The 26,065-nt window shown below is 37.1% G+C and overlaps 1 protein-coding gene across 2 annotated transcripts; it reads right to left on the reverse strand.

Moving 5' to 3' along the window:
• Window positions 1–836: 836 nt before the first annotated feature.
• LOC124638992 (aquaporin-11) lies at window positions 837–25,889 on the reverse strand. Of its 2 annotated transcripts, XM_047176180.1 has the most exons (8): window positions 25,682–25,889; window positions 25,440–25,547; window positions 7,916–8,099; window positions 7,308–7,430; window positions 6,689–6,840; window positions 3,065–3,203; window positions 2,388–2,489; window positions 837–1,926 (listed from the first exon to the last, which is right to left on the reverse strand). In XM_047176180.1, exons 2-8 carry the CDS (start codon window positions 25,488–25,490, stop codon window positions 1,703–1,705), a joined length of 975 nt encoding a protein of 324 aa, XP_047032136.1. In that variant the 5' UTR covers window positions 25,491–25,547; window positions 25,682–25,889; the 3' UTR covers window positions 837–1,702. The 2 variants fall into 2 exon arrangements, with proteins under 2 accessions (XP_047032136.1, XP_047032137.1); XM_047176181.1 differs by lacking the exon at window positions 2,388–2,489 and having other exon boundaries at window positions 25,682–25,882.
• Window positions 25,890–26,065: the final 176 nt, after the last annotated feature.

Genomic DNA, 26,065 nt, shown 5'->3' on the forward strand with positions numbered 1-26,065 from the left:
ATATTACTGTTTCGTCCTATCATTTTTGATGCCACGTCCTCGTTGCTATGTTTTACTTTCAGATCGGAAATATAAATTTCTATACAATTCAAAATAACAGTATGAAATCCAGATCTATTTTCACAAGATTACTTGGAAAATTGCATGTGTCAAATTCATAGTAATTATAATGAAAACTGAGGTTTACGTTGTCACTTAACTTGGGCCTAAAAATGGCAAATTAATTTCAAAATACATACAAACACACAATAACAGACATCCCTCTTCATAGATACATATAAACGTAGTTAGAGAAACATAATTCTCCCTCATGTTACAAGTATATTAGCTACATAGGCAGCCTCCTGAGACGGTCGTGTTTCGCCTGAGAGGGGCATAAATCATGACTGTTGCCCCTACGGAATACTGAATCATGGCCTAGCATCTGTATGTGTCTAGATTAAAATATTTCAACTAAGTCTTATGAAATGTACGAAATTCTTTAAATAATGGTTTAGATATAATAACTTTTTACGCTCAATCCTTCTTCGTGTGAGAGGGTTCCGATGCCCAGCATATACATAAATGTAATTTGGTTTCCAGTGCAAATTTTTGCTAGCATAAATAATTATTTGACTGTTTTTTTTTTCGAACTAAAAAGTGCACTTGATTTTACATGGATCGGGAAAGTTTCGAAGTTACTGTCTTTCATTTTATCAACGACTCCTGCAGTCATGTTGAAAATGCGGGCTTTGGACCCAGATAGAGCATTTTTAATACATTATTCCACATGATTTGTAGAGAGAAAATTGTCTTACCGTCTGAAGGAACTAGGATGCAGAAGAAAAAATATAGTGTATTGTAATAAATTAAACATTTATTTACAACGGGAGCACGTAGCACTTATTATATTTTTGGGAAACATACTTCAACACGTAGGATAGAAAAAATATAAAATCTATCTCTTCCTAAGGTTTGTACACTTTTAAAGATATTTGGTATTGCCATTTACTTGTATAAAATATTAAAAAGAAACAAAAATGTTAAATAAATAAAATATGGCGGTATCAGCTGTAACATTGCAATGGCCCGAACTTAAATCAAGATGAACTTAAAAAGATGCATTTAATAAAGATTCAACAATAAATAAATAATACTTAGAATAAGGTGAAATGACTAGAATCGTGGGTATCACTTTGTAAGGAATAATACAAAATTAGCGAAATACGCAGTAATGGACAGAATAAGCAAAAACTTAAAAGAGAATATGCTGGGATTATTTTTGAATCATCTGTAAAAATATTAAATGTAAAACAAGACCAAAAAATACTTTAATACCAACTTGCTGGAATTTGAAATAAATATAATTTTATTTATTTATTTTTGTCGCAGAAAGCTCTACTATATTACTTTTTAAAGCTTTCAAGAACTCATAATAAAGCTGTATTTGCAGGGATTCGTAGAACGTATCACATTTATTATATTAAAAACCTTTTCAAGCTGAAGTGTCAATATTGCAAAGTGCGAAAAATTCTGAATTACTTTATAACTTATTCTGAGGACTAACCGACATCATATCTGGGCACAATGGTCTAATATTTCATTTTCTGTGTTATTTACTAAATTGTTCTACGAAAACTGAATAATTTAAGACAGTAGGGTAATTTGATATCATAAAAAAAATCCCAGCATAACCTCCAAACCAGATTTTGACAAAAGAAAATTAGTCTTCTTTGTCGGCCCAAATGCTGTCACCATTCGCCACACTGGTGCCCCTAACATACTTTTGGATAGCTGGCAGTTTGTACAAGTAGACGGAGAGGATAGACCCTGCACACGCTCCTATCCAGTAGACCACAGCATGTTCTAGAAGTGTATGACCTTCGCAACCAGCTTTCAAGGACGTCGCCAGCACTGGGTTGAAGTAACCACCGGAATAGTCGAAGGCTGGAAAGAGAAACCAGACATTAATGTGGACTTGCAAGAATTTAACTACACTGTAGATAATTTCCACGTTATAAGTGTGTTCCGTAAAGAAGCTAAAATTTGTCATTACATAAAACTATTGGATGATGTACTACTAGAACAAAAGCTACCTACAACATCCTAAAAAAAATGATCATGAAAAATGAGAAGTCTTGTACAGTGAACATGACAATGTTGGTAATGATAATGATGCAAATGGCTTATGTGATGCAAATGTTGAAACATGCACACCTACTAACGGTCATTCCCAATAATCTATCTTAGTATCTGTTGATTAGCTTACTAGAGATAGAATTAAGGCATTACGAGAATGACGAATTCCTATCTGTAGTAAGTAAGGTAACAGATTGGTAGATTATTGGAAAGGGTCTTAAATCCGGTAGCATTAAAGTTAGTGGACATTTAGTTACACAAGTATGTACCTTTTCCTAAATGTACTTTGCAAAAGATGGACACGCTTAGGTCCGCATTGGCACTATTGTCTTGGTAGCGGTAGACGAATACCGTGTGCCTAGTGAGGACCCCTGCAACATGGAGCTACGTGTGAGTATGTGTGGGTGCTTTATGCATGTGTGAGTGCGAGAAGCGAGGTTCAAGTTACGGGGAAAGCTGATGGGAATGTAACTATGTAAAGTATTTGCACAGAATAAAGATGTACAGTTGTGAAGGTACCTACCATGTTCGTTAAAAAAATCACTCACACACGTATGCTCATGGAAAAGGTTTTTGGCGCTATCGGTGCTGCCAGTACTGAGTATCTTGCATCGAGCACATGCATGTGTGAGTGATATTGCCACTGTTTACGGGATAATATGTTTAAACTTGGGTAACGGCTAGTAATGTATGTTTTTGTGGAAAAGTCAATTAAGAAAATTTTAAGATTGATGAAATTATTTTGACGATTATATAAATCACTGTTGCTGTAACTTAAATTAGTGTAGGTAAATTATGTTTTGTATCGCAAAGAAATTGTAGGTAAGTTGTAGTAAAGTGTAGTTGTAGCAAAAAATAAATCTAATTTAAAATGTAACATGAGTGATCAGTTAAGGCTTATCAGTGTGAATATACATTCCATCAAAATTAATTGTCTTAAACCCACCAGCGACAACAAGGGAAGTTCCGATGAAGGAGTCGATGGCTGTGGCAAACCGAGGGTTCAGGTCACCCAGGGACTTGGAGGCTAAGCGGCAGAGGCAGGTTGCGATGCCTTCGACTACTGCACCGTAGATTACTGGCACCTGGAAAAAGAGAAATGTACTGATTAATTCAAACATTAAAAAAAACATATAACAGGAGGATATTACGAGGGAGATGATTTTGAACTAAAAGGCTGTTCAAAGATTTGAACATCTTTGACCGTCGTTACGGGTAATAACAAGACAGAAGAAAAGTTTGAAATCCAGCCTTACCAATGGATATTGGGTTGCCCAGGTAACTGGGTTGAGGAGATCAGATTGGCAGTCGTAAATTGTAAATCACAGTTGGGAAAAGGCAAGGCAGATACAACAAAAATACTAATAAGACAGAATTTTGAGAATGCTCAAAAGTGAACTTAGTGATCGTCGAGTTTCATTTTCCTATTCGATAAAGATAGACTTGCTTTCGGTAGCATTAGCATTTTGCCGTAAGACTTTCATAAAACTGCATTATCCGGAATTTTATAGGAAGAAAAACAAAAGCGCTTTGGAGCTAGCTTTTAAAGCAAGTCTGATGTCGATAAAATAAATGCTCAGAATATCGAATCGATATCGAACGCATTTTGCCGTAATATCTACATTTTTCGAAGAGAAGCGAGAGCGGTGCTGTTGCATAGATATACTCGTATTAGCACTGGATATGGAACATTGGAAAGAAGTGGCTCAAATATACAGATGGGTGAATTTTAAAGCGACTATGAATGGTGGCTGTACCATGGTTTTATTAGTCAAAGAACAGAACAATTTTCCAAAAGCTAGTAAGCAATTAACTGGTTCAAAATATACCATTTCATATTATTTAAGTCGAATTAATGTTAAAATCTAACAGGCGAGCCATGTGTCTATGTATTTGACAGTGGTTCCATCTTAAATGATCTTCAAAAACGATGTCTAAAATCTCAAATGGTGATCAACGCATGTCTTCTTAGAAATCTTGTAAATAGGACAATACAGACAAGCTACAGAATAATAGTAATCCCATTATTGTGAGCTCGAACAAGAACCTATGGAACAACAAAGTTCACATCCAGCTCTAATATATCCATGTTCGAGAATAGCCCAACGCTTTTGTTCAGCTACAACGTTTAGTCACCATGTCTGAAATCTATTTCCTTAGTCACGTTTACATTAGAAATCCATGCATGCACTGACAAGCAACGTGTCACGACAGCCATGGCAGCATATGTATTGAAATTATGGACAACAAAATAAGTGTCAGAGATGTCATAACGCAAAATCTCGTAAAAAAGTAGCGCACCAAAATGCATGTGTTTGGGGAACGAGGAACTTTCCTAGCTCGGTTCTTACACGTCTTTTATGGACCCCGCACATTATTTTAAAAATTAAAATTACCAATCAATCAAGACTAGTCTTTCACAGCTTGGTTTTGACTTGCGTGTCTCATTAGTATCTCATCTTGCCTACCATACGTTGTTTGACCTACAAGAAGGCGCCTGACCTATCTTCCTTATGGTATTTCCGTTATCTTTCCTTTCTCCTTGATTGAAATTCTGCCTCAAAAAGCATTTGTTCCTTTAGAATAGGAATTTTGTAGTTTCAGATGTTTCGGATGTAGTGACGGATATTGTTGGGGAAATTATAGGATGCTGGAAGATGTGGTTCGTTTCCTTTCCACGTGAGAGGTGATATGAATCTCGCTTGCTACATTGTAGCTATGCTGTGTAAGATGGTTTTCTACATTGACGTTTGAACTGATTTCAACAGATAAAAGTACCATATATTATTTTGCGACTTTTTTTTTCTGTGCACCTAATAAAAAACAAGAAAAGGAATTTTCTAACACTACGCAGTTGTACTTCTATTATTTAATTATGTTTGTGCTTTGTTGATACCAAAATAAAGAAGAAACTTTACAGTGCAAAAGGCTCTGCATATATCTTAAAAATAGTTTTCGCCATGTGAGAGGTACAATAAAAACGGGACGTTTACGAATTATATGTAAAAGTGTGCCCTGACGGACTCTAGTACTGACATTTATTAAAATGCAGCCCTGTCTGGAAAGGACTTCATGATTTAGCACCTCGTTATCAAACCAGACGTCATAGCGGACGTCAAGTTCTTTTTGAAGTGCATTCTAATGAAATATTTCGAGAATAAATGTCTAGGAAATATTATTTGTGAGATGACGGCAGACAGAAGAGTATGGTAGAAGAAAACACGCTGCGCTGACTGCAAATAAAATTGGGGTAAGGGCAGGAAGATGATGATGTCGCTAGGAAACGTATACATATATTTTAAGTTGTTTGTTTGCTTGTCAGCTGACTGAAGCTACATAGTTTTATCTTATAACCCGGTTAGCTGTTTCACCCGTGTACCGTGGCAACTAAACCGAACATCTGCGTAAAAAGCATATAGACTAATGACATAAACTATAGACTCCCTCGATAAATGGGTTGTCTACAACTGAAAGAATCCTGCAAACCTATCCAGAACAACCTAATATAAGCGCGTTCAAACAAACAAGCAAACTTCAGCTTTATAATATTAGTGTAGAAATACACACTGCGGAACCTCGTAGACAAGTTAATTCCCTAATATGAATTGTTCAGGCAAACATCGTGTTTGTGCATAGCGCCTGTCCGATATCATTTTAATCTTTCGTTTAATTAAGTCTAAGACACACGAGTTGGGTTGTTTATTTTGAATTCTGGTTGTAACAGAGTTAGTTTAAACTGGATGATGTCATTCGTTTTTGTATGTAACTGGTGTTTTTCGCGGTTTTACTCCGATCTTCAAGGAATTACTAACTACCAAAATAAACTAGACCCAATTGTTCCAAAACAAAAAATAGTCTACCTACGATACTCACAAATTTTGTTAACGTTTCTTTCTATTGGTTAAAGAATTTTCAAAATCGGAGAGGGTTCAAAGAGATTGGGGGCAACACTAACGTTACAAAACTTTTAAATCAAGCAAGTCTTTCAAAATACATTTTATTGACGATCTTCTCAATTGTTCAAAACCTTAAAACAATCAGTTGTAAGCTAAAGAAAACAAGATAATGGACTTCGCAACTTGTCCGCAAATAATTGAAGACAATATCGCGAGCGCTAATAAACAGTAAGAGCTTTCTGTTAAAGACTTGAAGTCTATATTGATATTGTTGAGATAGATGCTGTAACTTTTAGAAAGTCATTAAATACAGCATCAACTAGGTATAAGTACTAATAAGTACGATGTTCTTGGATTCTATTTCCGCGCCGTCAGGAAATCGCCTTGTTAAATTTTAGAATATCAGGGACTCTGCTAGCCTACAATGTTAATCCTCCGAAAAGGCCATGTAACAATTATACCTGCTCAATACTTTGGTACTATTAGGTACAACCTTTTTATGCCTTCCAGGCGATAGAAGAAGAAACGCAAAAAACTCAAAATGAAAGAAATTATATATTTTTTCAAATGGAAGATGTCTTTTCCCGGTAAAAAACCAGTCATTTGGCAGACATAAGTTCTACATCAATTTGCCACTTTCCCAGTTGCCCAAAAAGAAAAAAAGTTCAACATACCTGTAAATCAGCCTTGCAATCCTCAAAAGCCTTGTCCTTGTGTGTGTCAGAGATCTCCAGCGCCCAGTACATCTGCACGTACTTGAACACCAGGATACCTCCCGTCAGTTCAGCCCAGGTCTTCAGGAACGCTTTGCGAATGTCACCCTTGCCTGAAAGTGGTAAGAGAAATTATTGTTGGGGTATGTTTGTGGAGTTCAGTAGCAGGAAATTGGGTCTGGATCAGAATGTTTGTTTGCTAAACAAGTGTGAGGTAGTGCAATGCAAGTAGAATGAAGTGTATTTATAATGGCGTGGAATTTGTCCTTACATGTCGTCTTTAATGAAACTGTTGAAACTTAAAATTGAATTCCTGGAAGTAGTCCTTCTCATGTTAACATTCATCTCTGCTACAAATGATGCAAATGTTTTAAAATATCTTCATCATCTCGGCCTTCAACGCAACATGTCTTCTTGTCTCATGTTCCTCTGTCTAACGTTATCACTCAAGTAACTTGGTTTCCATAAGTATCCAAATTACATTCCGTAAGTATATACTATCTACTAGACAAAGAAGACACCCAGATTCACATTTTTTGCGGTTTTCTAAAATATCGTATGCAAGTGAAATCTACGCTACCTTCAATAACATCCTCAATGTGTGTGTAAGGACAGGCAGTAGCATCTCCCCAGTTGAGTGACCACCAGATCGTCAGCGCAAACAGGAATATCGCATACGTCGCTACACCGAAGTTATCCGCAACTGGAACCAGAATATTAAAACTATTAAAATCACAAAAAAAAAAATAGATAGCAGAGTAAATGCCGTCTATTGTTTGGTTTAGACGTTCGACACCTGATCGTTGTAATGTGCGATCTACATTCTCGCTGATTAAGAACCCGATCAAAGTATCGGTCGACTAGAAGTTTGATAAAATTACCCACACAGTCAATAGCTAAATCAAAGACTCATAAAGACCCATTATACCAAGAACCATATCTCTGGGATAACCAGTAGGTTCTTTCAGAGGTTCCAGAATTTGACGGAACTCTTATAAACTTTCCTCTAAGCCTGTAATAAAGACAAAACTGCCACTATAGAATAGCATAAAGATTTTAACCTCTAGAACAAAATACTTCTCGCCAGATTTATGTCTCACATCTTCAATAACCCATTCCCGAACAACATAAATTAGAGTTCATATTTTTGCCACCCTCATCACATTTTAATTTCTTAGCTTTACTCACCAACAATCAGCTCAAAGCAGCACCCGCACAGTTCAGCAGCAGCTATCGCCTCTTCAAACAGGAGCCTCAAGAAGGGTTCCTTGATGACCTTCTGCACCACTCGTCTCGCACAGTGGGCGAGTAGCGATGTTAGGAGGATGAAGAGCGTTGATACCACTAGTGGCGCGAATGTGACTTTGTTTATCTGTAATTGAGGAATTTGGAATTATTTACCAAAATTGTGGAAACTAGACAATAAGTAGTATAGAAGGGTAGTACATAGTATACCTCTAGAGTAGTGTGTAGGTACAGTCAACTTCAGGTCAGTGATAATATTTTAATAGGAACATCGTACTTATTATTATTGAGTTAAGGTGCATGACAGTTACCACTAATGTGCAGTTTACTGTACATGGGTCCTATGGTAGGTGAAGAATTAAAGAAGTTTTAATTGGAAGAGAAGAAAAGATAGCGGTTTTAGTGTAGTATTAAACAATGTTTTTTAATGGCTTTCAAAAGGAGGTTCGTAATTTGACTTCGTATATTTACATTTATTTTCTATGGCTAACTATAATTTATAGTAATTTAAAACTTCGTCTATTTTATGGTCTATCTGACCCTGTTTACTAATCAAATGTTTTCGTTTCTTTTTTTACGAACTGATGCTGTGATGGCAATAAGGCGGTCAGCAAAGATGCTCCATTTTCAGATTAATTACAGGAGCTACTTCAAACCTTCAGAAATAAATATTTTATCAGTGGCTTTCAGAAAATTTAGAAGCACGTACAAGCTCTAAAGTAAAATATGATCAAGAATACCTCTCACGTAAAATATTCAAGAAACTTAAACCCAGTAACTAAAAGTGTCAAGATTGTTACAACAACTTCAATTTTAGACGCAAACTTTATTAGCAAAGACGAGTTTTACATCGGTCTGACAACTTGTGCTTGGAGCATATAACCAACCGGACACGCCATGAACAGCGAATTGCAACTACATGCGAAAAAGTTTGCCAATTTAGGGGACAAGGCTACGCAACAAATAGTTATAGCTCACTCGTGCCTTCAGTCACGCGTCATATTCTTCTATAGTACGGACTCTATACCTACCATTGACATAAGAGAAGGTACGGTAGTGGCGTGTCCAGTTGGTCAAACTATCTAAGCTTGTACAGGAGCGGTATTCAAATTGTTTACAACTTTTCTTCACTTAGGTGCGATTACTACGAATCCCTTTGTATTTCCGAGATACGGGTAATAATAAAAACAGGTTCGAAGTAAAATTTATATTAGGTTTTCTCAGAAATATGGACTTGATAATGCTGGAAAGTTATTTTATATCGAGAAAAAGACGAAGTTGATTATGGTGTACTTTCAATTCCTTCAGGGAACCGTTATTTCAGGAAACAGGAAATATAAACTGTATAATTATATTGTTAAAACTTAGCAAGTCTACTAATAATATTGGACTCACTTTACCTAATTTATATAATATTGTAAAGCAGAAGAATTTGTTTGTTTCCTTGGAAGCCATAATTTTAGTTACTACATTACAGATTTCAAAAGTGCTTTCCATGTATCTAACACGGAAAGATTTTTTTACCTATTTATCGAGGAAGGGTACTTTTATCCAAGTGTGTGGAATAGTTCCCACGAAATGCGGATGAATCCACTGGCGAAAGCTATTTTACTCATAACCATCGATTTTTTCTCAGTAGAGTTATTGATAAGAAAGAAAGGCATATTAGTTTTATTTTTACTTAAATAAAACAGCGAATACTTTATCCATTCTACAGTTCAGTAAAGACCTGAAAAAATAGTAATCTACCCGGATAAACTGCTAATAGATAAATTATTTACGAACTCTACTTCTGGGACCACCCGGATTGAAGCAAGTGTGGGCAATATAAACAAAACTGTAACTGAAAACATTATACCCTGGGGAAGTGAGGAGTCGCGGAGGAAGGAACGATAGCGGAGATGCCATAAGGAATGTAGGTCAGGCGCTTTCCTGTAGGTCAAGCAACGTACAGTAGGCGAGATCAGTTACTAAAACTAATGAGGCGTTCGGGTTCCTTGTCAAACTTGATCGATTGACTGATGATTTTATTTTCAAATCAATTTAAATACCTTTATTTTCAGGCTACATTGGCCCATAGATAAATACCTTAAAGACTAACATACATATATTTTATATATTTATATTTTGATAATAATGGGCGGTTTTCAATGAAGGCGTGTAAGGACAGAGCTAGAGTAACGTTCCTTGCCTACCAAAAACCGGCATTTTGGTGGTCTGCTTTCTTAGGAGATTTTGCATTATCACATCTCCGTTATTCTTTTGTTATCCATGGGAAGGATGAACGGGGATAAATAATGTGTACCACGGATGAGAAGGCGACAGCTAATATTTGTGGAGTAGGTTTATGTTAGACGACGCGAAATGCTTGCAGCTTGCAAATGTGTGTTCTAAACTCTGTTACTAGAGTTATAGTAGGCAGGGAGTATGTACATCGGCGGAACTTCGAACTACGAAGTGTGGATTTCTATAAACTATCTATCTTTTGTTACGCGATTAGAGATTGTTTCATACACATAATTTATATCTCTAGTAAGCTAATTATGCTGCCAGCCTCTTGGGTACGCTCCCAGTAGACAGCGATGGGGATAATTTTTTTGACGCTTTTTAGTTTTCTTTTTTTTTGTTTTACTAGGATTGTTTTTATATGTATTGTAAATATCTATATAAATATCTACAACAGTATCAATAAAAAGCTAATTAACAGATACCTTGATACATTGTTGGGAACTATCGTCAGGCTATTGTTTTTATTCCGTGGAGAAGTGTCCGATTTTTTAACATAGCAAGACTCTTTCAGTGCTTTGAGTACTACTAAAAATCTGTTCTGTTTTAAAGTACGTACAAACTTAATAGAATACTTCTTTATTTCCTAAAGCAAATCGATTTACCTAAAACGTAGAAGACAACGAAAACAATTAAGTATTTAAGTAATTAAGCAAATGCTTTGTGCTAAAGGCAATGTTAAAAACTTTCCACGGATACTACAGACATAACTAGTTTAAAACTCTTTTCTGTGTATCTGCTGCCAAAAAAGTGATCACCAATTAATAAAAACCGGCCAAGTTTGAGTCGGAATCGCGCTCGAAGCGCGATTCCGACTCAAACTTGGGGTTCTCTCTCAAACTTCCGGGTTCCGTACCATTATTTAGAAAATGAGCAAAAAATCACGTTTGTTGTATGGGAGCCTCCCAAAATATTTATTTTATTCTAGGTTTCAGTATTTGTTGTTATAGCGGCAACAGATATATAATCTGTGAAAATCTCAACTCTCTAACTATCGCAGTTCATGAGATACTACAAACGGTCTCCACATACTACAAACGGCACATGAATCGGTATGGAGATAAATGATAGTGCGCACATTACAACAATCAGGTATCCGGCTGGTATTTGATAGGATTCAAAATAAACTGTTAGTCTAGAAGCCGACCTTAACATATAGTTGGGAAAACTCGAAACTCAGACGCGGAAGATGATGATGAAAATAAACTGTCAGTCAATCATGATCATCATCATCATCATCATCATCTTCCTGCCCTGTTCCCAAATCAAATCAAATCCACAAACATGAAAAATTAAGTCTTTCCATGTTTCTGCCTATAAATTAAAAAAAAAACTAATTAATTTTTGTATGTTCAGAATAAAAATCAAGCTGACTAGGCTACAAAAACTTAGGTCGTTAGCGAAAGCTAATCTAGGTTATAAAGACGTCAGTTTTTGCCTAGATACTGAATAATTTAGTGCGGCTTCATTTATTAGTTTAGAAATTTCGTGCCTGAAATTTTAGAACTTGAGAAGAACACGTGTAAGAAAAGGTACTTCTAGGTACGTACATAATAAATTATGATTATGAGGAAGCTTTGAATTGTCTGACTTGGATGAAAGTCGTGGTGGCCTAGGTGGCCTAGTGTGTAAAGAAGCAGCCTCTCAAGTTCAACCACGGGTTCGATTCGATTCTAAGTTATATATGTTTTCTAAATAGGTAAGTGTAGGTACCTTGATTTGGGCTTATAGGTAAAGCAGAAATGATTTATTAGATAATAGTAATTTTTAATTAAGTGCTTTAATTTAAAGGAAATATATTTTTCTCAAACCTTACAAAAATGTAATTGTACTTATTGTAGATAAATGTAGGTAATGATATAATTTGGTTCCAGAAAAGTCTTTTAAACATAGTAAAGGAAAACTTCAACACCTATACTTCAAATTACGAGCAGTTATCCACACTTTTACAACACTACAAGACCAACTTCACATCACCAGAATTTAAAAAACTGACTCTAAAACTCCAATACTTTTACTACCATAACCTTAAATACAGGGAGTTCATCAAATATACGAACTACTGGCTTCGAAAAAGCGAAAAATCGAACTTAAAAAAACACCCTGAAAAGTTCAAAAGTTCTCTTTTTTTATTAACTTTTCCCATCGTGGATGTTAGTGAAAAGACAAAAAAAACTTAGGCTCCTATAAATGTGAATTTTATGCATAGCTAACCGTGATCGGCGAGACTTTTAACTTTGGAGTTTTCTACTGACTTCAAAAATGGAAGATGTAGTTCTATTATCGATTGTCCAAACTTTTTGGATGTTATGTTTAGAGGTTCATAACCATGGTGCATGACCAAATAATGAGGAATGCAATAAGTAATTGTGTATAATATCCACGGAATAATATCTATACATATAATAAATCTAAAATAAATCATCACTTGGATTGAAATGCATTTTCGCACTTTTATTTTTGTTAACTAAAATATGTTAATGTACGCTTTATTGTTTTGACAACGCAAAATCCAGGTACCTACTACAAAATATAGAAATATCTGAAAACCTACTGTGTTAAAATAGTTGGTTCTTGAAAACTGAAAATTACTACTACCTACTACTGGTTAAAAAGTTGTCTACAGTAGAGCACAATATTTATTACCTATAACTCATTTATATCCTCCTCATATTAAGCCATGTATTCACTGAGAAACAATTGTTTATAATACTGTTTCAGAAACAATATCTACGTGTTTCTGAAACAAATAATTTTGTTTCAGAAACATATAATTTTGTTTCTGTGGACGATGTGGTCGGCAGAGTTTCCGAAACATTGTTGCTGTAAACATCTACGTGATGTTTCAGAAACTGTGTATCTGAAACATTGTTTCCCAGTGAATACATGGCTTTATCCAAGTTCATATAACTAAAACCCATTAAACATTGAGCCATAGCTCGTAACGTCATCTATCGCTATCTACTCGAAACTGACAACTCTAGCTGCAGTCAGTCTGTTTGCCTAACGGTTGAGTGATTGACAAAATGTGGATGGCATGTATACGGGAGATTATTGCAGACTGTAAGGGTGCGTCCACATCTGGCGAATGCGCAGCACGCGAGCCGATCGCGAGCTGTCCGCGAGCTGCGCGCGTGCATTTTTGTTCGTGCGCCGCTTCTGCGCCGCCCGCGCGCAGCTCGCGCGCGACCTAAGCGCCGCACGCGAGCGGCGCGCAGGCGGCGCGCGACGTCTGCCATCTTCGATAGTACTGAGCCAATATACGGAACAGTAAGGGCGAGAACTGATTGCGCGCAGATCGCGCGCCGCTCGCGCGCTCTATACGAGCCTTGCGTGAGTTGCGCTAAAGAGGCGCACCGAACTATTGCAGTGACTGCACGCGCGCAGCTCGCGGACAGCTCGCGATCGGCTCGCGTGCTGCGCATTCGCCAGATGTGGACGCACCCTAACGCTAAACTTGATTTATTTAAGCAGAAAGACTGAATGTTGAAAGAAGCTACTTTCAGCAGAAAGACAGAATGCTGAAAGAAGCTACTTCTTATGTTTTTTTATTTTTAATTTCTGAGGAGGTTAATATTGTTATAATAAAGCTGTTAAGTTTCCTGAAATAAAATATACGTGTAAGCAAGTCGTTTTTAAGTATTTGTGGTCAAAACACAATTTTATGTACGTTATATGTTCAATACATATAGGTACCGTAAATAACTTCAACTAAATATTTTTTAGAATATTAAGGTAAATACATTAATTAATTCAAGTTTTATATAAAATAATGCTAGAATAAACTGTGCATATTACCTAAAATTTATTAATAAATTGAAAAAATACCTAAGAATATCTCAATATACTTTACTTTTCAACTGGTTTCCCTGCTTCTTCAACCACTAATCACCTTCACACAGTTCCACACATCCTCGACTCACTCCAGCTCGTTCGTAATCTCCGTGTTTAACTACTCAAACTACTAAAAACTTGAGTTTATTTGGTCTAACTACAACTATGTTTATTCGCGAGCTGAGTGATTTACGATTTGTTTATCGGTTTAGACATTAACGGGCTACATGTTTGAAAGATTATTGGTTTCCTGTGTATTATTTTCTAGTAGCATTTCGTACTAACACTGGATTGATTGGTAGGTAACACTTACTCTGCTCCAACACTTTTCCTACCTATCACCTAACCTAACTAACGCTTGATACAACTTTTCCAGTCACATATAAATATGTTTTACTACCTTCCGCCAGCGGTTTCACCCTACCCTCGAAGAGAAGATCGGGGAGTAGCCCGACATCCAGATAAATAGTAGCTTAGGTATATGTTAATCTGATCATTAACTGCTCTAGTAGCATGCAGCTGATGCAGTTATTCTGATAGGTATATAAGCTACATTACAAACAAGTAGGTATCATAAAAAAATATTTGATAGTTTTTGCATGAATGAGGAACAAACATCCATACATACAAACTTTCGCATGGGGCATTTAAGTCTCATATTGAAAGTGCACTCGCAAAACAAGGAGCAGTATGTTTCCCTACATCGACGTCTCGTCTGTGCATTCGATAGTGAGTCGTATGGTAAAGTAGACGTCATTGCTACTGACAGACAGAATTTGTACGTAGGATTGTTTGTCGCTAGAGTAACTAACTACAAAACTACCTAACTTGCTTTTACGCATTAGAGGAGGAGTCTATTAAATTCTCATAAAATAAACAGACGCAAAACAAAAAATCCTTGTAGGATTTCCATCAATAGAAATCGCTTCATATGAAATGTACGTTTAAGTGTACATAGATTTGACGACCTCTGTGGCGCAAAGGTCACCAAGCCGGACTGCCGAATCTGAGGTCCCGGGTTCGATTCCCGGTTCGGTCGACATTTGTGTGATGAGCATGCTTGTTGGCCGTGGTCTGGGTGTTATGATATGTATTTATAAATATGTATAAATGAAGCTATATGTAGTTTATCAGTTGTGTCAGCACCCATAACACAAGTTAATTAATAACTTACCATGGGGCTAACCGACCGTGTGTGAAAAGGTGTCCCGGCATTATTATAGATTTTGTACCAGTGCTTGGACGGGTAAAGGAGTACAATTTTCAAAACCAAACACTACCTTATTCACCTGTTTCGGGACTTTGAATTTTAATAACAAAGTTTAAGGTCCATAATTCTAGTAGTAGTAACTATATAGTAACATCTAAAATCTTCGATGAAATTATTGAATTTTCGTCTATTTTCCAGAAAAGGTTTTAATTAAAAAGTTTTCGGCGTCCGTAAAACTAGTGTTTAAACTAAAAGTTAAAATAAACGATTCCGTGAACACGGTTACTGCAAAAAGGGTGACCCTTAATGAAAATTGTACGGAATCCCATTTAATTTGATTACAGGCGTGAAGCTTTCTCGTTGATATTAATTGAATTGGGAAATTAAATTAATTAATTTAATTTTCATAATAAATTGAAATAAATTCAGTTTTACTCATGAATAATCATAGTATTCATGATGTATTATAATTTTAAATAACCTAACTTAAATTGCCTTTACAGTTTACATTATTATTTAGGTACATACATTTTACGTTATAAAATAAAACTCACACTTTGCTTTTTTATGTTTCTAGATTATCTTTAAAATTAGGTTAATACTTAAAATATTCCAGAAAAGTTACTAAAAACATTAAATAAACAAATATACAAGTTTTTTTCTTTATATTCCTCCTCTTTTTAAAATACCAATATACCAATATACCCAATATACCCAAAAGACTCCTTGTGTTATAATTTATCCGACAACATAAAAGCGAGTTATGCTTTTAACAATTAGAACCTTAAACAATACCTTCAAACTATCTAACTTTTACATCTAAAACTGTGAAGTGCAACTATTCATTTCCAATTTAACTGAACCAGCTTGAAGTTGAACTCCAGTTGATCCAATTTTAATGTGTTCTAACAACTTGTTGGCTAAACTAGATATTTTGTAATTACCACAGTTTCGGGGTATTCGTGCTGATTTATTATATTGTTATGTCATTCTTAGTAACGCAAGTAAGTGTAACTAGTATTTTTTTATTTATTTACACAATGTTTTCATAGTTTTAACGAAAACTTATTCTAAATTTACATGAAAAATAAACTTGAATAAAGGGCGTCGAAAAATTGGTCGCCGTCGCTGTTATACTGTCATGTCTGTAACTAACTTTTTACAGGACGTGAGTGAAACCACTGGCAGACGTTAGTCATAGAATAAAAGAAATGCATCTGAAATTCAAGGGTATTCCTTCTAAATATTACAGGTGATCATTTATTGTATGACGCACAAATGCATTTTGTGTATCATTGTAAAGCACTTCTAAAATTATATTTCTTTCAGCTTATAATAATACCTACATGCTAGTCACCTCTATAACGCACATGAAATATAAATAAACATTGAGAAAATAACATAATAAACATTACATCTGCTTGCGTAATAATAAAAATAGATTTTACGTGTATATTATAACGGAAAAGTTTGTTTAGCTGAACTCTCTAATCTCAAGAACTGCTGATTAGAATTAAGAAATTCTTTCAAAGTAAGAAGGAAGGTTGTATGGCTTTTTTTAAGTCTCCTAAAACAAGCTAGCAAAACGTCGAAAAAAGATAGTAAGCAAAATAAATATCAAATCCTGTTTCTGTATAAAAAACTTACTTCCCTCAGCGGTTTCACTAAGTAAATTGCGTAAGTGAATTAAAAGTAGCCGTGTAAGAATTCTGTCAAATTGATTGTGAGTTATCAAAAAGTCAGAAATGTTTTGATTTTCACGCTGGCTAGACCTATAAAACATAACCCGCTCACTGGGAAATATTATTCAGTCATCAATATCAAAGGATTTTACTACGATATGAATTCACGGCTATGCAACGCTTGGCCACCTCGGTAACAAAACATAGGAAAACCAAACAACTCCTACGCAGATCTATTTAAAGATTGGCAACTAAACAGATCGCTGATGTATATTTTTTAATCAACACACTAACACTTGGACTCCTGCTAACTCTTAGATCATGGCACAGAATAGAAAGAAGGTTGGGGCTGTGGTTTTTATACTTTTGTATTATCGGCTAATATATCAATCAATTATATGTATGCCCCATTTTTCGAACGAACGATCTTTCGAAAAATATCTGTCAAAACAAGACGACCTCCATTAAAATGGATGCAGAATGTCGACCATATGGTATTTTGATTGTTTCTAGCTTAAGGTGGGTTAGTACTATTATTGGTTAATAGTCATTCAGTCAGTCAGTATGTAGGTTGTAATCTATGCCTGGAGGTGGCCTTGCACAAAACCGAGGCCATGTGCTTTCATGGGCTTCGGAACGCGCCACCTTCAGGCTCCCAAGTCACGGTGGGGGGGGTTACCATCGGCGTCGAGAGGGCGATGAAATACCTGGGACTCGTCCTCGACGGCCGGTGGAACTTCGTCGAGCATTTCCGACGTTTGGGCCCCAAACTGGAGAAGGCAGGTGCTGCATTCAAGCGGCTCCTACCCAACCTGGGAGGCCCAAACGCCCCCTGCCGTAAACTCTACGCGGGGGTCATGCGGTCCATGGCCCTTTACGGGGCCCCGGTATGGGCACGTTCGGTACGGCCGCGGGCTGTACACTACCTGAACGTGCCCCAAAGGGTGATAGCCATTAGGCTAATCCGGGGGTACCGCACGATCTCCCGCGAAGCAGCTGGCCTACTTGCTGGACTGCCACCGTGGGATCTGGAGGCGAGGGTCTTCTTGCGCCTGTACGACTGGTGCGAGGAGGCTCAGCGCCGGGGGGAAACCCCATTGCCGCGGCAAGTTGTCGCGCACCGGGCGGAGCTCCGGCGCGATCTCATGGTGGCCTGGAGGGAGCGACTGTCGCAACCCAGTGCAGGGCACGCCACCATCGTGGCGGTAAGTCCTCTCTTTGAGGAGTGGCTCGGGAGGAGTCACGGCGCCCTCACGTACCGCATGACGCAGGTCCTCACCGGACACGGTTGTTTCGGGAGGTACCTGCACCGCATCGGTCGTGAGGAGGCGCCCGGGTGTCACCACTGTGCGGACAGCCCCGAGGACACGGTGGACCACACAGTCCAGGTGTGCCCCGCATGGGAAGGGCGACCTCTCGCGTCCGGCCCTGGTTGAGGCCATGGTCCGGGGCGAGAGGGAATGGGATGCCGTCGCCTCCTTCTGCGAAGCGGTCATGCTCGAGAAGGAGGAGGCGGAACGCCAGAGAGTTCGCACCTCTCATCCCGGCCGCCGCGCTGGACCAGGTAGACACCATGGGCGCCGGGTGTCGCGAGATGACTCCCGGCCACCGTAGGCGTGGGTCTGTGGGCGGTGAGTTCGGGTGGCTCATCGTCCCTCTGTCTGCTTAGACGACAGACCCGTGTCGACGGCGCGCGTTGTTCCACGCGCTCCTCAAAGAGATGTCAGCAACCCCAGCGGGGCCCAGCAGGGCCAAGGCCTGCCGGGGCTGCGGGTTGTTCGAAAGAGATACCGCGGCCCTGGTACATAAAAGGCCTATGACGGAACACGACGGTTTTTAGTCAGTAAGAGTCTGACACTCCCTCACCGCTGCTAACCCACAGCGGGAGGGGTCATTTGAAGATTTTTGACGTCGGAAAAAAAAAAAAAAGGTTGTAATCTATCTACATCAAAATGATTTTGAAAGCCTCTGTAAGCGTATAAGCTAGTCTTAATTTTGGTTAACACTCAGTTTATACACTTAGGTAATACAAGATAGAAAAAAGTGTTAATATTGTGTCAATAAATGAACTTATTTTTGTAAGTAAATGCCAAATAAAAATAAGATATAGTTATCGGCACGAATCTTGAGCTCTGACCTTCACCTGCGCAGAAGTAATTTATTGGGTCCCTTTTGTGGTACGAAGTGAGGCGCGGGGGCGGGCTAAAGCGGTGATTGGCCCGCAGTGCATCGCGTCATAGCCGTCACTCGGGATTAGTTCTTTGCTAATAAATCACTTCTGCGCAGATGTAGGTCAGAGCTCAAGATTCGTGCCTATAACTATATCAACGTAAAATTAGATTTTCCGGTCTAAAATGTTTTCTTTGAAGTCATAAAATCAAGGCACTTTCATAACAGCAGTAAACTAGAAGATGCACGACCGTAGGCATTATAGTATTGATAACAATGACCTCGTTAGAAATAGTAAACATAAACTGCATTGTGCATTAAGACAAAATTGAATGACTGACACAGCAGCTGGTTTTCCGCGCGGTTTTTTGAACGCAAACACCAATGGCTGGAAAAAAAAGTGAAGGAAAACATCTTGAGGAAACCTGGACTATAAAGTCTGGAATCACCAACCCGCATTGAGCAAGCGTGGTGATTAATGCTCAACCCTTCTCCGTGTGAGAGGAGGCCGCAGCCCAGCAGTGGGACGATAAAAAGGCTGTAACAGTAATAGTAACAGTTTTTGAACTACTCGGTTGTACAATTGTTTTCAATGGTGGATATACTCGTTAAAACGACCTTACTATTTTTTACCGATTTTAAAATCTTCCAGTGTGAAAAGGCTTTTACTCTTTATAATTTTCTAGTATGTTTATTTTTAACCCCCGACGCAAAAACGACGGGGTGTTATAAGTTTGACGTGTCTGTGTGTGTGTGTGTGTGTGTGTGTGTATGTGGCATCGTAGCTCCCAAACGGATGATCCGATTGTAATGCGGTTTTTTTTGTTTAAAAGGTATGTCAGTCGGGAGTGTTCTTAGCTATGTTTGGTGGAAATCGGTTCAGGTCTTCAAGGTCATCAGCTCGTTTGCTAGATGTGATAGGAATGTTACACGCTCAGTTTACTTGCAAGTATATGTGGGATCTGAAATTTGAAACACTAATGTCTTTTGGAACCACTGAGCTGGTCTGCTGTTAGGGCACGAAGGTAGGAGACGTAACCCTGAACTGCCTTTTAGTAAACCCATCGAGTTTGGGCTCGTTGAATTTGTCTTGACGAGTTCTCTTCATGTTTCTGATTGACGAGAACCTGATGCTGGAAATGGGATGTGGCGGATGAAACCCTGAAATGCCGGAATGAAACGGATAAACCGATTTATATTTTTGCTGAAAATCTAGAATGTCCAAAGGTTAATCTTTATTGTTTCTCAATCTCTGCAATTCTCCCAGAGCCAGTTTGTCATGAGGATTGTTAAACAGCTTCCTTTGGCCGAGATCGCATATAGCGACCCCATCTTAAGATAAAATAAATTAAAGGAAAAATTAAGGAGCTCCTTTAAAAAGCATGAAATAAAATTAAATTATTAATTTAAAAAAACCCCCGACCCAAAAAAAGTACGCAATAATTATGACAAAAGGTTAAAAACGCTAAACCCTATAAAAAGCAAAAAATAACTTTTAACACTACGTAAACTAAATTTTGACGTGTCGGGGGACCGCTTTTTACCTTCATAAATACTTACATAAATCAAATGATACCTACCTAATTACAACATTCGTTTAAAAAAAAAACACGTATCTAAAGTAATGAATTAGAGCGGTCCCCCGACACGACAAAATTTAGTTTACGTAGTGTTAAAAGTTATTTTTTGCTTTTTATAGGGTTTAGCGTTTTTAACCTTTTGTCATAATTATTGCGTACTTTTTTTGGGTCGGGGGTTTTTTTAAATTAATAATTTTTGTTAACATAGCGCGAGCATAATCAAAAATGTCTTGTTTTTGTTTATTCAATTTTGGTATATAACATCAAAATCTTATTCAGAAAGAAGTCAGCAACGCAGTTGACCTTATTACCTTAAAATGCAAAAGAGAGAATTTAAAGAAAATCAAAAACTCGACTCGATTTCCTTGGAATTGAAAACGATTTCCTAGGAAACAGGAATGCAGCAGCTTAGGATCGCATAGCTTTCAAAATATTTTCCTAGTTTTTAGTATTTTAGAGAGAAAAAGAAATATAGTTTTTAGGGTTGCATACCCAAAGGGTAAAACGGGACCCTATTGTTTTCGCTCCTCTGTCCGACCGTCTGTCACCAGGTTGTTTTCTATTAACCGTAATAGTTAGAGAGTTGAAATTTTCACAGTTGATGTATTTTTGTTGCCGCTATAACAACAAATATAGTTATCGGCACGAATCTTGAGCTCTGACCTACATCTGCGCAGAAGTGATTTATTAGCAAAGAACTAATCCCGAGTGACGGCTATGACGCGATGCACTGCGGGCCAATCACCGCTTTAGCCCGCCCCCGCGCCTCACTTCGTACCACAAAAGGGACCCAATAAATTACTTCTGCGCAGGTGAAGGTCAGAGCTCAAGATTCGTGCCGATAACTGTACTTACTGAAAACTAGAATAAAATTAAATATTTTGGGGGGCTCCAATACAACAAACGTGATTTATTTGCTCGATATAGATACCGGCAATGTAGATGCGGTTTTATAAATAATGGTTCGGAACTCTTCGTGCGCGAGTCCGACTCGCACTTGGCTGTTTTTTTATTTTATTCAATGCATAGAGAAGAAGTATGTGAATAACATAGATTATATAGCAAACTTTCTGAAGCAATTTGAAGTACAAAAGCTATGAGTAAAAGTAAAGGAGCATTGTTTGCTGTCTTGTTCTTATTTCATTTTATTTTATTACCCTTTTTTATTCTGCATTGTTTTGTAATGGATTTTTGCTATTAATTTAAAAAATAAATTGCCATACATATGTAGTTTATGAGAATAGGAAGATTACGTTACTCTCGTACATTCGTGATCCAAAATTTAGCATAAAAATAATAATTACAGGTTGATGGAAGCAAACAATATAATTTTTAAAAAGACGAATCGATCAGCGTTTGTGGGACCAGCTTTTGAATCCGAATACGTTTAACTTATTATTTAAGATTCATACACATCTGAAAGACTAACGAAACATTTAAATAAAACCACAACCACAAACTATTATATAAATTGTTCTTATTTACATTACCGTCATTATCAAAGCCAAAATTCAGCACACTATCACCAACACTACTTAGTGACACTTTTATTTTAAAAAATAAACGATCACAATACACGATTGATTTGAAGAAATAACATATAAACTACTGACTGCAATGGTGTGTGTCTATCAATTGAACACATCCTCATTGTTAGAGTGAGTACATACTGACGACTAAATAGTCGGCTGATAGTTGATCCAAAGTTGGCAAAAAAAAGGTCTTTGCCTAACTACCTACCATACAATCTTTGCCTTCTCGTCTCAATCCATCCTAAGGTGGTCTGGAAGAGATAGACTGCCTTTTATGTCACCTACTTTAACTAGTTTAAGATCAAATCTATCTATCTAAGATCTTAATTCCGATCAAAGTTTTCAGTCGGTCTGATACCGGCTAAATACCTGATCTTTGCAATGTGCGTACTACCATTTCATTGTGGGATTAAAGTCCCATCAGACTATGAGAATGAAGGAATAGTGAGTGCACCTGTGTCTGCGCAAACACTTGTGCATTATAATATGTCCTGCGCAGTTGGCTGTATCCTTATATGAGGATAGCCGCCGTAGCCGAAAATCAGATAGGACATCGTGACTACCATTCATCTTCATAATTGTTTTTGAGCGCAAACAAACTGTCGGCCGCCTAAAAGTTTGCAGTGTGCTCTAACTCAGTTTCAATTGGTCTGTTCATTTGTATGCAAGTCACTAGAGGGGCTTCAAAAGATTGGAATTTTTAGTAGCCAAGATTACTTTAGCCGTGATTAATTCTGTGATTTTGGCTCGATAGGAAATTGCCGTATCTAATCATGATCATTGTGTCAATGACTTTTGTTTTGATTTTCAATGTACCTAGTACTATCGAATTACTCGTATAATAATTACTCGTACAGGTGATAGTTGTGCTTGATATTTAAATTAGTTGCTGTGGCACTGATAACTCAGGTCCTCGATAAATGAAGATTGGGATCCCTTTGACTACATGAAGATCTAAACGTTAGGTTAAGCTATAAAAGATGATGATCTAAACTCTACTACAGTGCATATGCACTGGAAATGAAGTCATTATTAACCTACCTTTATCCATAGTAATATAATAAAGAGGAAAACTTTGTTTGGTTGTAATGGATAAACTCAAAAACTACTGGACCGATTTTAAATATTCTTTCACCATTAGAAAGCTTTATTATCTGCGAGTAACATAGGCTATATTTTATCCGGGTGCGGGTAGTAGCTCCCACGGTACGCGGGTGAAACCGCGGGAAAACGGCTAGTATAGTTATAAAGGTAATAAAAGATATTAAATCCAAAACTGCGGTTTATAATAACTGCCTACATCATCACAACAGTAGCTACATTTAAGGCAAATCATACTTAAGTACTTACAACATATATTTTACTCAATGTCTGACGGGTTATCAACTCATAACTTATGAAGATAAGTCTGACTAGCACAAGGACCTTCTCCCAGTATTGCACTAACCCTTGGTATCAATAAAATTTTACGAGCTGGATAAAGAAATCGCATATAATAATATCTCAGTTCAGGGACCTAACTTATTGAATTGAAAGTTTTTTTTATTTTGCAAACTTTTGGTGCTTTTGGTCCTTTGGTACGGGTCGCGTTGAAAGTACCTAATTTAATAGGTAGATACCACATAGATACATACTCAATATATTATAATTTGTTGGGAACGGGGTATTTCATGAAATAGATTATGTGCTGTAGATGCTTCAACTGATCAATGATATCAACCCACATTGACCTATTCCCAAGACCTACGGATAGTTATTTAGTAGCTAGTGCAGTTCGCTTTTGTACTAAAATACACCTTATATTCGTTTCCTTTAAACCAGAAATGACTCGTTTCGTCTACGGACGGTACCTAGTTTTGTCGTCAAAGTACCACAAAAAATGAACTATCAATATGTCCCAGTATTGCCACATCAATCATCTATCAGTACCCACATAGGTTCAACTGACAATTGCAAATTACACAATTGATTTCATGACTTGTATCGTATATAAACAGGGGCCCGATTCTGCTAAGTTAATAATGTCAAAATTGAATAGAAATTGAATCGCAATAGCAGTTTTAAACTTAGCGGGCATTCTGCTACTGATATAAGACCAATCGTATTCCAACGACATTCGATTGGCTTGCGACTGGTCTGCCATTTGGTCTACGCGGTTGTTTGCTCTACAATCATATTGCAATCGTAAATCATTTTCAGACAATATGATTCATTATCGAATCACAGAAATTGATAAAAATAGCGAATGCCACATACGCTTCAATCGTAATTGAGTCGTGATTGAATCTCAGTCGGATGTGAATCGTATGTCGCTTAAGTAAAATTAGTAGAATCGCGCCCCAGCAGACTTACCAAGAGGGTCGGTTAAACCACCAGGTCAAATGTAAATGATGATCGGTTCGTACTAGCCATTGTATCAATTCTATTTAACTTTCAAATGATTATACGTTCGATATTCTGTTATTTTTATGACCTCTTAAATTAGGTTAATAAATAATTGTGTTATTATGAAATCAGTTAAACAGATGTTTGTCAATTTTTCGCCTTGCTTCACTATCACTATAAAAGTTCGTTTTTTTTAACGAATATTTAGTTTGAAACTCAATTTCACGTTAGGTTTTCTTAAAACGAATGTTTAGTTTTGAACTTGTACGTAAACAGTTGTTCTAAGATAATCGGGCGTTTACGTAGTAGGTAGGTGAAATTGGGCCTACGGAAATGTTTGATTGGAAATGAGTGATTTTTTTGTTTAAACACCTGTCAAAGGTTTATTTGATAACTTGGTAATAACACCATATTATTAGGTAGGATTAATATTCGGTAGGCTTCAGTTAGATTTAATACTCGACGGAATTAATTATACTAAAAAATATTTTCATATTTATGAAAGTCTTATTTCATTGTCAGAATGAATTATTTTTGTTACATTGTATTACATTATAATAAAAATGTTAGGCATCTGTGTCCCAGCTGAAGCTTCAATTTATCTGAGAGTAAAAGAGACAGACGTATGTGAAAGTATTTACATCTGCGTCACACATGCTCTGAAAGTTTTCAAACTCGGAAACTTCTAAAATTAATATAGATTGAGATAATTTTGCACTTCTATTATATAGTTAATTTTATATATTTTTTAAAGAATATATTTTTAATATGAAATATAAAATAACAAACCTTAACGACGACTTTAAGAAAAATCCCCAGGACATCGATAGTGAACTTCATTTTGACTTCTTCAGCGATAACCACACGATAATTTTTCACTTATTCACACTTAATGGACTGAAAAATCAACGAAAGCCAATTAGAACACAATCCACCATGACAACTGTTACGCGACCATTTTTTCATAAAACCAAACTTTAAAAATGTCCAACTTTCAAGAGCATCTATTTTGAGTACAAGCTCAAACTTACCATTTTACTCAAAAACGTCCTTATAAATTTTAAATCACAATTTCACATGAAAATTTTAGTGATCTCGGTTTAAGTCGGGTTCGTCGGAAAAATATAATATGTACTACGTTTGGTTTTTATTGTGCGAGCGTTTGGTGTGCGCACACGCATCTTGCGAGGCCAGACGAAGGCGTTCTTAATATAGAAGCGAACGAAATCGGACTAGAGATCGGATCACCCAGGGATTTAGTTTTATACCGCACTAATATAGGGAAATAAGTATTAAAATACGGACAATGTATGCCACAATGCAATTTCATTGCATTGCAATGTATGCAATGTGTACCACATGTGTGCTCCGCGTTGTCAAGCGTAATGATGATAAAATTATAGTTTCCGAGATGT

Source organism: Helicoverpa zea, chromosome 18 (genome assembly GCF_022581195.2).
Source record: "Helicoverpa zea isolate HzStark_Cry1AcR chromosome 18, ilHelZeax1.1, whole genome shotgun sequence".
NCBI classification, from domain to species: domain Eukaryota; kingdom Metazoa; phylum Arthropoda; class Insecta; order Lepidoptera; family Noctuidae; genus Helicoverpa; species Helicoverpa zea.

What these genes read in the sequence shown, in the direction of transcription:
- LOC124638992 (XM_047176180.1), bottom strand. Translation starts at nt 25,490, where the DNA reads ATGAAGTTCACTATCGATGTCCTGGGGATTTTTCTTAAAGTCGTCGTT. An exon ending in TTCTTAAAGTCGTCGTTAAG is followed by an intron (nt 8,100 to 25,439) that starts GTTTGTTATTTT and finishes CCTCAATTACAG; the next exon opens with ATAAACAAAGTCACATTCGC. An exon ending in AACTTCCCTTGTTGTCGCTG is followed by an intron (nt 2,490 to 3,064) that starts GTGGGTTTAAGA and finishes TCCATGTTGCAG; the next exon opens with GGGTCCTCACTAGGCACACG.